Source organism: Ruditapes philippinarum, unplaced genomic scaffold (assembly GCF_026571515.1).
Source record: "Ruditapes philippinarum isolate M1 unplaced genomic scaffold, ASM2657151v2 ctg1284_1_1_1_1, whole genome shotgun sequence".
In the NCBI taxonomy this organism is placed as follows: Eukaryota; Metazoa; Mollusca; class Bivalvia; order Venerida; family Veneridae; genus Ruditapes; species Ruditapes philippinarum.
This window is the reverse complement of record NW_026855487.1, coordinates 119,541-133,769: the sequence shown is the minus strand read 5'-3', so window position 1 is coordinate 133,769 and position 14,229 is coordinate 119,541. Positions and strand designations below refer to the sequence as shown.

Sequence of the window (14,229 nt, the reverse complement as noted above, 5' to 3'; positions counted from 1 at the left end):
CCTCGTATATGATCAACTCGTTTAATTTTGAACATTGAATTCAAGAAATGTTTTAATTGTTGTTTATTGATCCCGAAGATGTATAAATTGACGCGTTCACATTTTGTCCAGCTTATAACTGTGTGTATCTGTCGCTCGTTGACAATAGTTTGAATATTGGGAACTACATGCTATCTGATGCATTGGTTTATCTGGTTTCAACTTCAATACGAAGTCATTGGGGACTGGTACACAGATTAAGGGTTTATGTTTGTAGCTTGATTTCGAATTTATAATGCAGATGCTCGCAATCCGATTGATAATAGTTTATACAATTCTTCTTTTCTCGATTCAATGTTTCACAAATTGACTGTACAGTGAATCAATGTTTTATGTTCGAACCTCGATCTTAAGGTATACAACTTACTCACATTGTATTTAAAGAAAGAAGAATTCCGTGGAAGCCAATATGGACTTGATAGTCACATTGAAACCGTTCTTCAAATAAGATGTCTAAACTTCTCAATTGTGAAAACATTATAAGCCTTATCTGATGTAAGCATAGTACAGCAATGTGGAGGAGACATTGCATTGTTCAATGAGACTGAATACGGTCAAAATATGTTTGTCGTTTTGTAGAATGAAAATATAACCTTTCTGTATGCTTTCATTACTTTATCAATTAATATTCCACTTATTACGAATATTAAGGTTAATAATGATATACAATCCTCATTTATTGCATTCAACTTTAAATCGTTTTGGGTATTTTATGATTTCAATAATATATAGGGGATCTTTCACGAGTGATTTGTTTTTTCATATTGTATTTATCAAATGGGTTGAGTCAAAGTGATAAAGTAAGAGACTGTGTCGAGTTTTATTTCTCTTTCATTCAATGAGTGTAATAAATTTAATAAGGATAAACACTCATGTACGAATTTTTTTTAAATTTTTAATTGTCATTTAAAATTTATACAAAACTCCTTAAATGCTTTTTGAATGTCTGTCAGTTATGCAGGTATAAGATGGACAAATGAAATGGCGCCCTTGTTATAATAAAGTATATTTATTGAATTATTTACTTTTGATTGATTTATTAAACGCTATAGTCTTCAATGTATATATCATTTCATGTAAATCATCAACGCTAACATTTGCAATGTTATATAAAATGATGCAGTTCAGCCACTATGAATAGCTGTTGCTTTCAATAAGTTCTTTTTTCTTTTACATTTTTTTTGGTGGAGAATATTAGTATGATGACTGTTATCTTAAAAACAAACACTATTGATTCGCTTATACGAGGTATAAAGAGAACATATTTCTGACTGAGCGCGCAGTAACTTGAATATTGCTTGGAGTTAACGAATAACATTTGACCTGGAATGCTTTAAACTTGACTTCTATTAGTTAGGTAATTGCCTGATGACGTTTCGGTAACAGTGAATTTGACGTTATATAGATCTTAACAATCAGTTTTTGAGATTGAGCAGTCCTTTGTCTGATTTTTTTGTCGCCATGTTTGTTAATTTGATTGTCATGCGTATCAAAACGTTTATAAAGTAATCAATCTCCTATTTTATAGCTATTAAACTAATATAATATCGTTTGCATAACATACGTTGATAACAATTTTGCGCCGTGGTTTATGTGATAAACTTATTCATTTGAAGTGATGTATAAAGTATATTCGCAGTTTTGGAAAATTGCCCGTATTTCAGAGATTCAGCTTTCGTTCGCGTGACAATTATATTTTGTACATTTGTTGGACCCAGAGAGTTGCCAAGACGACTGGTTCTCTCTCAATACAATATGCAACCATTTAAGTCACAATGAGGAACCCCTTCCTGTTTCAGCCGTAAGTATACTTGAAGCAACCATATGTTACATGAAGATACACATGTGTGGCCTTGCTTATTATTTAAGGTTGTTATAAGTAACAGAGTTTATTCATTTGACGATTTCATTGTATACCTCCTAAACATACGGTAGCACATTATATATCAAATTGTTCTTTGTGTGGAATTAATATATTTATATGGCATTCCATCTCTTTTTGATTCTAGATATTTTAGGTAATAAAAAAAAGTTAAGTCACTCAATACATAATGTATTCATTTCTACTGGAATAACTCGTTATGACCGTAGGTAATACAAATTCAAGCATCGCTTTAGCTGTAGTCCCATATCCATCATGGAATTCATTATGGTACTTATCTGTAAAGCGTATTCATCTTAAAACCGAGTGTAATTGCAATCATGCTCTAACGTTTCTATGAAGAGTGCACTTTAAAGTAGTCCTGAGATAAATAGATGGGAATGAACATGATTTTCTTCTTAATATGATCATAAATGCAAAGTATATTTTAAATGAATAGTATTTGAAGTAGTATTATTGTGTTTTAATCAACCAGACATTTAACATGCTTTCATTGATACAGTAAGATTAAATTTCAAGACTTAGTATAGAGGGCTGTAATTATATCTGTTGATAAAACAGTATACATTTTGTTACATACGTTTTTTTCTTGCTATGATGACTATTATGTTAACAAGAAAACAAGGAAAATAAACGACCACAGCTTTTAGTTTTTTTATTTCAAATTGCTTCATTATTAAAAACTTATGGTTCATATGATGTTACTAAAACCAGGCGACAAAGGAGGTATGTGATCGAATAAGAACATATTTTAAAATTAGTACAATAAAGATTATTTTAGAGCATTAATTAGTTTGAGTGCATTATTATATCTTAATAATGTAAACAAGTTCAGTTTCATAGTTATATATTCACAATTGTATTGCCCGTATGTAATTTATTCATTTGGCGCTGGTATTCAAGCAACCGTCTGCTGACGGTTATCTGATTTTTAAAGCTTGGTACCAGGAAGATAAGAAAATATTGGCTCGAATGAAAATTGTAGACACATATGACTAGACGGTCTTTGGGGAAATGACCAGTGTCATGAATTTAAAGAAAAGCCACTAGAGTAAGTTTGTATTGAGATTGGTGGCTGCAGTATTCCTACTTCAATATTTTTAAATCACCATAATGATATTGACAGAGTTTTCTATGTGTCTTTTGGTAGACGTCTGTGATACGCATACCTTATAACATCTGATACCCTTTCATTGGCGACGCCGGTGAGCGGCGTCGTCTCTTATGGAATGCTTTTTATTTTGGCCTATGGAAGGAGCTGTTATTATTAGCAGTTAATTTCATGTTGTCTTAATTATATTTATTTTGATTCGTAAAAATCAAGTAAACAAATATGTTGTTATATTTGCATTTAATAACTTTATATATAAAGCATGTGCATTGTGATATTATTTTCACGAAATTGCAGGCTCAGTTTAACAGCTTGTCCCTTAGTTTTATTGACAATACTAAAACCCGCATTTCGAATATCGTTGTGGACTACATTGATGCCGTATCCCTTCGTTCATTCATTTATATATTTTCAAAATTTTCCTACAAGAAGAAAGTTCACCTGCAAATAAGTATAATGATAGGTAATGGACTGTTGTAAACGATTATCCTATTGATTTTATCCATATTACGTTTATCTGTTGCACAGAATGGTTGTTTTTACAAGGTGTACTAGTATCCGGATGTTGAAAGCTATCCGATTTTCTGCAATTACTGCTGTCACATGGCCATCTATTTTTTATGAATACTTTACCATGAATTTGCATGGCTTAATAAAACTGAGCCTGCAACATTTCTTAATTTTGATGTTTAGGGTGTTCTTTTGGGTTTCAGGTTTTCTCTATTTTAAGGGGAAGTAACTCATGTTTACTAAATTATTTGTTCTTTTCTGTCTATCTTAGGTATTACTTACTATTTTTGTTTTATAAAATTTACCAGTTGTAAGGTCATCAAAAGCATAGAGGCCCTGATGAGTGAATATTGATATATATATTTTTTACTGGCTTTATATACCTTTGACCAGATTTTTCTAGTTTGTTCAGTTTGTACATACCTATCTGTATTCTGCTAGAGAAATCTTCTAATCAATATGTGAAATTATTATTTTCTATGTGTTTGTATATAAATTGTTAATAAAATAACCTTTGGTAAAAATGAAAGGTAGAATATTTAAGCTATACATATAGGTGCTCATTTTAAACACTTGATATATATATGCAGTTAGTTATATAGTAAAGTCTAATGGAAGGTTAAAAGAGGGACAGTATTTGTTACTGTAAGAGATATGCATTTAATGTTTAGACACTCACACAACTTAATCTTTATTATATGATATAGACTAATTGAGATTTTTTTTACTTTTATACTATACAATATCATGTACATCTTTCTACAAGATTATGAATTCCATCCAAACACCAATGTTAATAGGATGTTATATTTATTTTTAATGGAACCTGAGAATTATAATTAATGTAATGTGCATACAAGTGTATCGTAGTATATGGATATAATGTGTATTTTTGTATTTAAAGACTTACAGTTATGATGGATGAGACTTGCATTTAAATTTATAAATGATAATACATGTATTGATCAGTCTACAGGTTATAGATGTTTATACCCAGTGTTAGCTGGCTAATAATAGTATCTATAACAGAGTTTATATATTATAGTTTTCTTTCTACTAGATTTTGAATTCCATCCATTAGTACCAATGTTAATGTTAATGTTAGGATTTCATATTTATTTAATAGAAACTGGGAATTATTAATGTTATGTGCATACATGTATATCTTAGTATATTGATATGATGAGACTTATAATATTTCTGAATTTAAAGAGTTACAGTTATGTCATTATTATTAAAGGGATGAGACTTTCATTTAAAGTTATAAATGATAATACATGTATTGATTGAAAATGTCCTGAAACCTGAATCAAGCAATATTATTGATAAAGTCTCAAAAAAATCATATTCTGAATATTCTAATTTTTTTCTAACATGTGCATAGTTTTAAAAGGACAGCTTCTGCCTTATCTATTTGTAATGGAGGGACACCGGTCTCAATCTCCAGGTCTCCTGAGTCAACCCGACAACAGACTTTTCATAGAGTAGATTGTTACTTGCCCTTGAATAAATTTGTACACTTAATTTTATAGTGGGTGATTTGTGCCACATGAAAACCAACAAAGTACAAAAAGTAACCGGGCGCAAGATGAAAACATGAAAATACAATCTACCACAAAGTGGTTCGTTTGTTGCATTTTCATGTTTTCGCCCGGTGCCCTTGATACAAAATACAAATAAGCCTTCATAAAATTTCTTATCATAGAAAAAAGGTTAGTTTTTTATCTGTACAAAAGATAGATATTGTACATGTATAAGCACAGTTATGTTCACTTTCAAATTGACCTGTTATAAATAATGGCACAACCAATAACTGTCTAAGCCCTTTTTAGTAAAAATAATTATACAATGATATATAAATTGTTATTTTAATTAAGACTATGAGTATGTAAGGTTTTTTTTTCTTATTTATTAACTATGAATTAATTATCTGTTAATTTAAAAATCTAAATATCTGTCACGGTTTAGAACTGTACACTATTTAGGGGAGAAAATGTGTAAGCGGCCAGATAGCTCAATCGCTACAGCCGCGGTACATTATTCTGTGGGTCACAGGTTTGAGTTCTGGTCAAGCTGAAAGTGTTTCTCATCCTGTGACTGCATATAACCATGAGTTTAATTCACTATGCTATGTAAACATCAGAAATTCAAGGACATAAATCAATATAGTGGGGAAATATGTTGTGGTTTAGAACTGTTTCATTATAAAAGAGAAAATGTGTAGCCGGCCGGATAGCTCAGTTGGTCTTCTGAAAATCATGTGTTCGAGTCATGGTTAGGCAGTTTCAGTCAGCTCGGGTTTAGAAGTGGTTTTTCAACTGACACATGTTTGATTCATTTAATAGAGTGCATTTAATTTGAAATGGAAAAAGGCAGTATTGCATGATACTTTTAGATCTACAAAAAGCATTTGATACAGTTGATCACACTATACTGCACATGAAGAAGTTCTTTTTCTTCTTCTTCATGGAACTTCAAGCATCTGCCATATGTTATAACATTCTTACATGGTTCAAGTCTTATCTCTGATAGCAGCTGGTTGATGTGGCTGGTACTCCTTCTACTACTGACCTGAGTACCTATGGTGTCCCCCTGATGTTCATTTTAGGTCCTCTTTTATGTCTTATATATTTCAATGACATGTCTGCAACCCTAAGCAATTAGCTTTTATTATATGCACAGGTACAAGTATCAGCCCTAGAAAGAAAAAATATGACCAGATTGATAAAAAAAACCTGTGTTCATCTGATGATGATGACTCAGGTATCCTTGTATCTGGTAAAATAAATCTTAAGATTGGTTAATTGACTATAAATTGTCTTTGCATCTTGGCAAGACATATAAATTGTCTTTGCATTTTGGCAAGACAGAGTCTATTCTTTTTGGTTTAAGTTTCAACTTAAACTTGGCCTAGCCTCCAGGTCACATGAAATAGTATTGCTATAAAGTACACATCTTTTGTTAAGTATTTAGGTGCAAACCTGGATCAAATTCTTTTGGCGTCGCCCTTTGATGCTTTGCACCAATGCTTTTCTTGTATTTCCATTTGATTAATGTTCTCCCATTAATTCCGAGGTTAGGACATACGAAGACAATACACCGTTTTTTATTAAATGATCACCATTGTATGAAGACTGCAGCTGTGTGTGACCCATTTAAATTCATAAATTTTACCAATTCCACGCTTAATTGTTGCTATCCATTGTTAAGGGGCATAGACTTACTACTAAGTCTATTATTAGTCTCAATTTGTTAAAATTACATTGTATCTTTCTATCAATTATCACATATCTTAACAGTAAAATTGGAAAAATGTACCTTCTCTTACAAAATATTTTTTTTGTAGAATTACCGAACATGTTCACTTATCATACATCCTGAATCATAAGATTATGCATTGTTTTGTATTTTTTGAGTCTAAACGGCTGTACTACACCAAAATATATGATATGTGATTTTGACATAACATTAGTTTCGGAAACTCTGAGATCATCGGGTAATTATTGAGTGATAAACATATTAAAAACACAACTTTCAAATAAAAAAAAACAACAAATATATCAGCGTTTTTATTCTCATTGATTACAGAAATTAAATATTTGAAAACACCTTCACCAAAAAATGTATTTATATTTCTATCAATTACCAATACGACAATGTGGCACTATCACTTTTAATGTGATGCCGTCAATGTATTATCTCAATTAAATACTATTTAATTAAATTTAGGCAATGTTCATATTCGACTTTAAAGTCAGTATCATAATTATACAAACAACAAACAAAGAAAAACAAACCAAAAATTAATCAAACAAACTAAAGGAGATAACAAAAAGGGTGTCAGCTCATAAGTTATCAAAATTTCCGATTTTTCCGTACAGCAAATATCGTTAGCATTTCTTCATTTGAATAAAAGGGTTAATGGTCATCAAATGTCAAAATACAAAGCTTTGTTCAGCATATTATATTCATGTTCAGCAGTATTATATCATTAGCAAAAGAATAAGAAAAAACTCAAACACATATAAACAAATAAATGACTAAATGTTCCATGCCTAGCTTTAAAGAAATTGTTTCAAAATGAAATGACTTCTAAAATGAACCAACAAATAAAGAAACAAATGGCCTCAGCCGAATATCGCGTGCCGTTTATCTAGATGCTAACAGAAATTTACTGTCTTTTTTAAAAAAGTACATACTTATTTAAACTGTATGACAAAATGATGTTTTGCTTTACAAATGTAAAACTTTAAAAACACGATCAACATTACATATTTTTTCCAAAGTCTAACGTAATTATGTGCATTGGCCTACATTTTTATAGCCCATTAACTTCACAAAATATATCGCTTAATGTTCTGTAGACGATGACTTGGTTTTGCCATGGTAACTTGGTGTGAACATGACAATTTGAAAATTGAAATTGAATTCTACTTATTGACATGATGACATTTACAGCCTTTATATAATCATACAAATGTTGGTGTTCAGTGAATTTTAGGGATGACCCTTGCATCAGTTAAATTAAAAAAATATAAATACATCTCAACAACTAGAATCAACAGAAACGACTGACAATACGATTATATTTAATTTTCTTTCGTGATACATATAATCATGAATGACATCACATTCATTTTCATTTATTCCACCAAGAACAAGAAAAAAATAAAACGACAAAACAATGTCATACAAAAAATTCGTTTTGTGTATAAAGATATAATGTGTTCATCAGTTAGATAAAATACTCTTATTGCAATCATTTGTTTAATGAACTCTTACTGAATATATCTCATTGAAAAAATGAAAAGCACATACTATGTTTGGGAAACTGCATTTATTAGTTATCAAATTAATTTGGTTCTTTAACATGTTTAAAAGAACATTGCCAGTATTTTAAATAAAACGTTGTAATCATACAGTATTTACAGATAACGTGAAAAATTAAAGCATAACCAAAATCAATATTTAAATAAATTCAGGAACAAAAAAGGATAATATAAAATAACTTGCTAAAATACGGTTTCAATATATATGTAACACATGTACACAACACTGCTAAAATGACTCTTTATATTTGAATGATATCACTTTTACGCAAAACATATTTAATATTTGTTACAATCGTATCACATTTCACTAGCTTCTGAGATGGTAGTTTTGACTTTAATTTAACTTTTGTACACATGATTATGTTAGACAACATATGGTAAAATTTGTCAAATCCCATGAAGAATTTCGAAATAAATAATGTAGTGAAATGAGTAACTTGCAATATGAATACAAAGGTTTATGGTTATGAACATTAGCATGGCATATGTAAACATTTTGACATCATAAAAATATAGTGTAAGCATAACTATAACTATGTTAATCCTTTAAATGCATCATCATATGATAATAATCATTAAAACACACAAATCTATAAAGCACATATATAATCAATAAATAACTGGACAAAATTATCATAATAAACAAAGCTTTGAGTTCATTAAAGAAACTCCACTGACGAAAAAGCCTAAATACATAACACCTAATTTTCTTTCATAGATTAGCTGGGGCACTATAGAAAATAGATGTGTCAAGATAATTAAGCAATATACTCGAAAATCGTATGTTTATGCTATTTTTAGACTGATTGTTATCGTAATATATTAAAGGTAGTGAGGAAACATAAAGAAAATAGGATTTCTTTTGATATAGTTCTTCACTCGCCCAAATGTATGTTAATTTTACCTTTAGTACTTCGATAATAAAAAAAAACATCAGCCAAAGTATATTATTTATTTAGAGTTTAAAAGATGAAAGAGAAACTAGATACTAAAAAATTGATAAACGATATAATAACGACTTATGCTGAGTTTAATTATGTTTTAAATGTTTCAAATGATATTCACTTAGTACAAATAAATTAACAGGTAAGTAATACAATGAATTAGTATTATAAAAAACATTGCTATCAAATTAACAATACAAGTTTTATAAAACAAATAAAGTTTCATGTTTCCAAACTAGCCAAAATATTTCAAGAAAATTGATCTTGAGATAAATGAAAATAAAAATTAGAAGATTCAAGATTCACGTACTTTTATACATATAATGTGGGTTTAAAGACCGCATTTGCAGTATTTATCGCAATACTTCAGCTGCGTGACTAACGCTTTTCTTTCTTATCTTGACCTCTTTAATGGTAAAGACCATAAGTGCGTAAGTGCACGGACAATATGTAAATAATGCCTTTGTTTTCTTTAAATAATTTTCAAAAAAGTTGTATGGATCTTGAGGCATGTTACTTTAACAATTTATTTATATCAACTTTCACAGCTTAATATTTGTTTAAAAAATCACATAAAATCATTATTAAAAGCACGTCATGATAAAAACAACCTTCAACAAGCTGCTTTGAGAGATATAACAAAAACATGGATAATTGCTAAAACACACAAATATGGTACCTAGTCCAACAAACAACAATTATCTTATTTCATTAAGGTACTGTTGGAATGATTTTCGACACAAAAACTGTTAAATTTATTTAATATAATACAAATTTCCGTTAATAGTAAAATACAAACATGATGGGTATTTACCCAATATTTTGCGAGTACTATTACAACAGACGTATTTTACTTTTTGTTGTCTAATGTTTAGTCACGTGAATAATTTTAAGGCAAGGAAACCCCCGTTATTCGTGCAGCTGATATTTGATAAACATGATAATAAGCTAAAGCTTTCTTTCTACATTTTCATTACAACAAAACATCAACATATTTAAGATGTTGTAAAGTTATCAATCAATACAAAAAATATATTAATTTTCTTAAATATTTATCATCAAGTAAATAGAAAAATAAGAAAGTTATTAGATATAATATATAGATCGCACATCAATTTGTACTGAGGTTTACATTTTTCACAAACAGTAACGAAAATAAAACGGATAAGATAATGAAATAATAATTGAGAAGCTATTTTAGATGTTATTATTATTATCATTATTATTATTATTATTATTATTATTATTATTATTATTATTATTATCTAATTTCCAACGACATCACCATATTCTGTTGAAAACGTTAAGTTTCCTCAAAATCTTGTATACGTTTTTTCAATATACTTTTTGATAGTCCAATAAGAAGCAGGATGACTTTAACCTTATCTGAGCAAGAACGTCATTGCCATATTCTGTCTTTTAGTTTCCGTATACAGTACCTTCAAGAAAAGAAATGTATTAAAAGAATAGGAAACTGACAAATTATCTGATAACATAAAAAATATTAAAAACAACGTATCTATCAATTAGTTCAATTAAAAACATGGAACATCGAAATAAATATCCTATATGTGAAGATTATTTGTTTAATATCATCAGTTCAATACATTCTTTGGCGAAATATCTTGTAAATAAGTTTGATAATAACTATTTATATAAATTCGGCAAATATTCGTAAATATTATAATTTGTCTATGACATTAGTAGAGACAAAATCATATATTCTTACTTGTATGTTGTGATAATCGATGCTATATTTTGGATTCTATTTCCTCTACGATGTTCCGCACTTCATCCCAGTCAACATATTTTTCAATAGCTGTTTTCATGGCTTGTATAAGTGTATTGAAGGTGGCATTGTCTTCCTTCTGAACAGACCATTTCTGAAGCATCTTAAATATCATTCTAATTGTTGATTTGTTGTCCAATTCTATTTGTTCTATTTTTACGTCGTGTAAACCAAGTTCATGACCAAGCACGTGCCAATTTTCACCTATTGTTTTAGATAGTTTGCTGAGGTATTTCTCTTCTAAGACATAATCTGTTTTCAATCTTATGTTCTGGTAGTCTTGATACCATTCAGAAAGTGCTTGCCGTGTACATATTGTATGGCCGGTCAAACTATCTGGACATGGTTCAACCATTGTTTCTTTAAGTTCTTCCAGTGACACTATTTGTTGACTTCCCTCAAAGCAATGACTTTTGTCGTTGCACTTAAAGCATATATCAAAAGGTTTCCCTTGCTTTATTGCTGCATGCCTGTGTTTTCGAAATTCGTTTGTGACGTTTGAAACCACAAAACGTCGAAACAAGTCGACTATAGCAGCATTAACACCCGAATTACAACGGTTCTGGACACGTAATTCAATGAAACCTTGGTGAAGTTCAATTATACCGACATGATGACGGTCTATTTTGAATACACCAAGATTTTCATAGAGTAACACCTGCTTCTCTTGTTTGGGAAATTTAATGGAAACAATCTCCCATTTTCCAACCAAAGCTGCAATGACCCGATAAAACACTATTTGCACAACAGGAGAGATATAAAATGACATTACAAACTTTAGCTTCGTCTGTTGACTTCCAGTGACGAATTTTTTGAGAGCATCATTAGTTTTATATGAACGGAGAAAGCATGGTACAACATACCACCCTAGTCCTTTTGTCTCTTCTGTTTCGTCGTCATAACTCAAGGCCTCGGAAATGATATGATGCCTTTGCATAAGCATCAGCAGCACGTATTTGTGTTCCAAAAAGTTGTGTTTAGCATCTGTACTCCAAATTCTTTCAAGCAATTTCATTTCTAACTTTGCTTCCTGTCTAATTTTTCTCCAAAGATGACGATATGCTGGTTCTTTCTTGCAAAATCTCTCTGATGTTATTATACATCTAAATGCATCAATAACATACTGTGTGTCAAGAGCAACGTATGCTGATAGCGGCTTTTCGTCAAAGTAAATTAAGTTTCCTTTTGCATGTTGATATAGAAGAAATACTTTTATTGTTTCTTTGTTTTTAAGCGGAAACTCATTTTGTGCATCAATTTCCACGACTTCGCTATACAGAATTATCTTTTTATGCTTCTTGGCAAGCAATTCTTTTTCAAGAGGTAGCCACCTTGCAGGAATAAGTTTCCCTTTATTAGAATTAGAACCAAGACGTATAATTGCTTTACGCAGTTCAACAATACTACTGTCACAAGGATTGGTGCAATCGACAGCAAAATCCTCTTTCTGGATATGATTGATTATCGGCGTATCCTCAAAAAGCTTCCTAATTTCCTCAAAATAATCGTCTGCAAATTTCTGTCTCATGTTTTCATCGCCTTTAAGTAAGTCTTTATGAGTACCTACAAGAATTACTGGAGGTTGTGAGCCATCGTCTGACCCAACGTACGTATGTATAGATCTCATCCAGTATTCTGTAAACTCCTGCATGCTTTTTCCTACAGTTTCATTTGGAAATTCAGGATCCTGTATAACAGCTGATAACGGTTTGGTTAAATCAAAAACCATGAGATAAACAGAAGTCTTGCTGTGAAATAAGGTATGTGTTGCATAAAAGATAAACTGACCTCCAAAATCCCAGAACTGTAGGTCTCCATCAGCATTAAACGGGTCACATTGATTCAATTTGAGCAGCCTGGAAACTTTAAGATAATCTCTTGATTTAAGGGAGCTCTTTCTTATATCTTTCTTCACTCCTGCCTTTCGGACTTTTCCTTGCGAATTTGCACTTTCCTCTTTTAATTTATTAAATTTAGGATTGTCTGTATTTTGATTTGATTTGTTCCCATCTGTTCCAATCTGTATTATTGAAGCAATACGTCTGTGGTATTCATTTTCATCCAATAAAGATCTCTTTGAACAAAACTTGACTCCTTCGTGAGCACTTGAATATTCACAGCTACTTATTTCAACACTATTGGTGCTCTGAACGCTCTCCGATACTTTTCCAACAAGAATATTGGTCAATGATGTTTTGCCTTGTGCGAAGTTACCAACAACATTTACTCGAACGGAGTTATCATTTTCTTCACCTTCAGATAAAGCTTTTTGGTAAATTTCATAATTCAGAATATCAGTTTCGAACACATCAGATTTCTGTGAAGTATTAATATAACAGAATTACTTTGCAAATTACATAATGATATAACATCTTTTGGGTAAATACGCAATACATGATTCTTTTCCAACAAGAGTTTTGGTTTATAACGTTTTGCCGTGGGTAAAAAATGCCAACAACAATTACTCAAATGGTGCTATCTTTATTTCACCTTTGGTACCGAAAGCATCAATATGCTGTATAAAATTTCAAATTAAGTATATAACGTCTTTTGAGTAACTGCGCAAGAAATTATTATTCAAAAAATTATTATGCCTACAGAAGTAAGCACTCGCGATATATGCACAACATATAAAAATACCAAACAATATTCAAGATAGCCTAATTACACAGTATCACTATACGTTTTGCAACATAAAACAAGGTTTCAAAAATGAGTGAAATATGACCCGCCGTTCATAAAGACGAATTTCAAGTCATTTCATTTCAAACAAATTACACAAGGTCGTGCTAGAATTTTGATTTCATGTTTAAACACATCAAATATTGAACAATGGGAATCTCATATTCTTGTACAAAATATAGTAACGACTTTTTATTCTGTCGGATAGTCAAAATCATTTACAGAGCTAGGTCTTTATCAATTTATACAACACATCGGTAATGACATATTTGAATTATTTATATTTATTATGTCCGTTATACCATAAGTGTTATTTTGTCCAGGAATGAATCAATGTTTTTTTGAAAATTAAGCAAAATACATCAAAACTCGACCTTAGCAGACAAAGTTATTTTAAAATTAAGAGCATATTGTTTCCTTTTTTTTAATTATTGTATTGA

The 14,229-nt window shown here is 30.4% G+C and overlaps 1 protein-coding gene across 1 annotated transcript; it reads right to left on the bottom strand.

Annotated features, from left to right (window-relative positions):
• Window positions 1-7,096: 7,096 nt before the first annotated feature.
• LOC132743523 (uncharacterized) lies at window positions 7,097-13,697 on the bottom strand. Its single transcript, XM_060732052.1, has 2 exons — window positions 11,048-13,697; window positions 7,097-10,757 (listed from the first exon to the last, which is right to left on the bottom strand). Exon 1 carries the CDS (start codon window positions 12,834-12,836, stop codon window positions 11,070-11,072), a length of 1,767 nt encoding a protein of 588 aa, XP_060588035.1. The 5' UTR covers window positions 12,837-13,697; the 3' UTR covers window positions 7,097-10,757; window positions 11,048-11,069.
• Between the last annotated feature and the right edge of the window lie 532 nt (window positions 13,698-14,229).

Excerpts from the sequence above, each read along its gene's own strand:
- LOC132743523 (XM_060732052.1), bottom strand. The coding sequence starts at position 12,836 with ATGGTTTTTGATTTAACCAAACCGTTATCAGCTGTTATACAGGATCCT.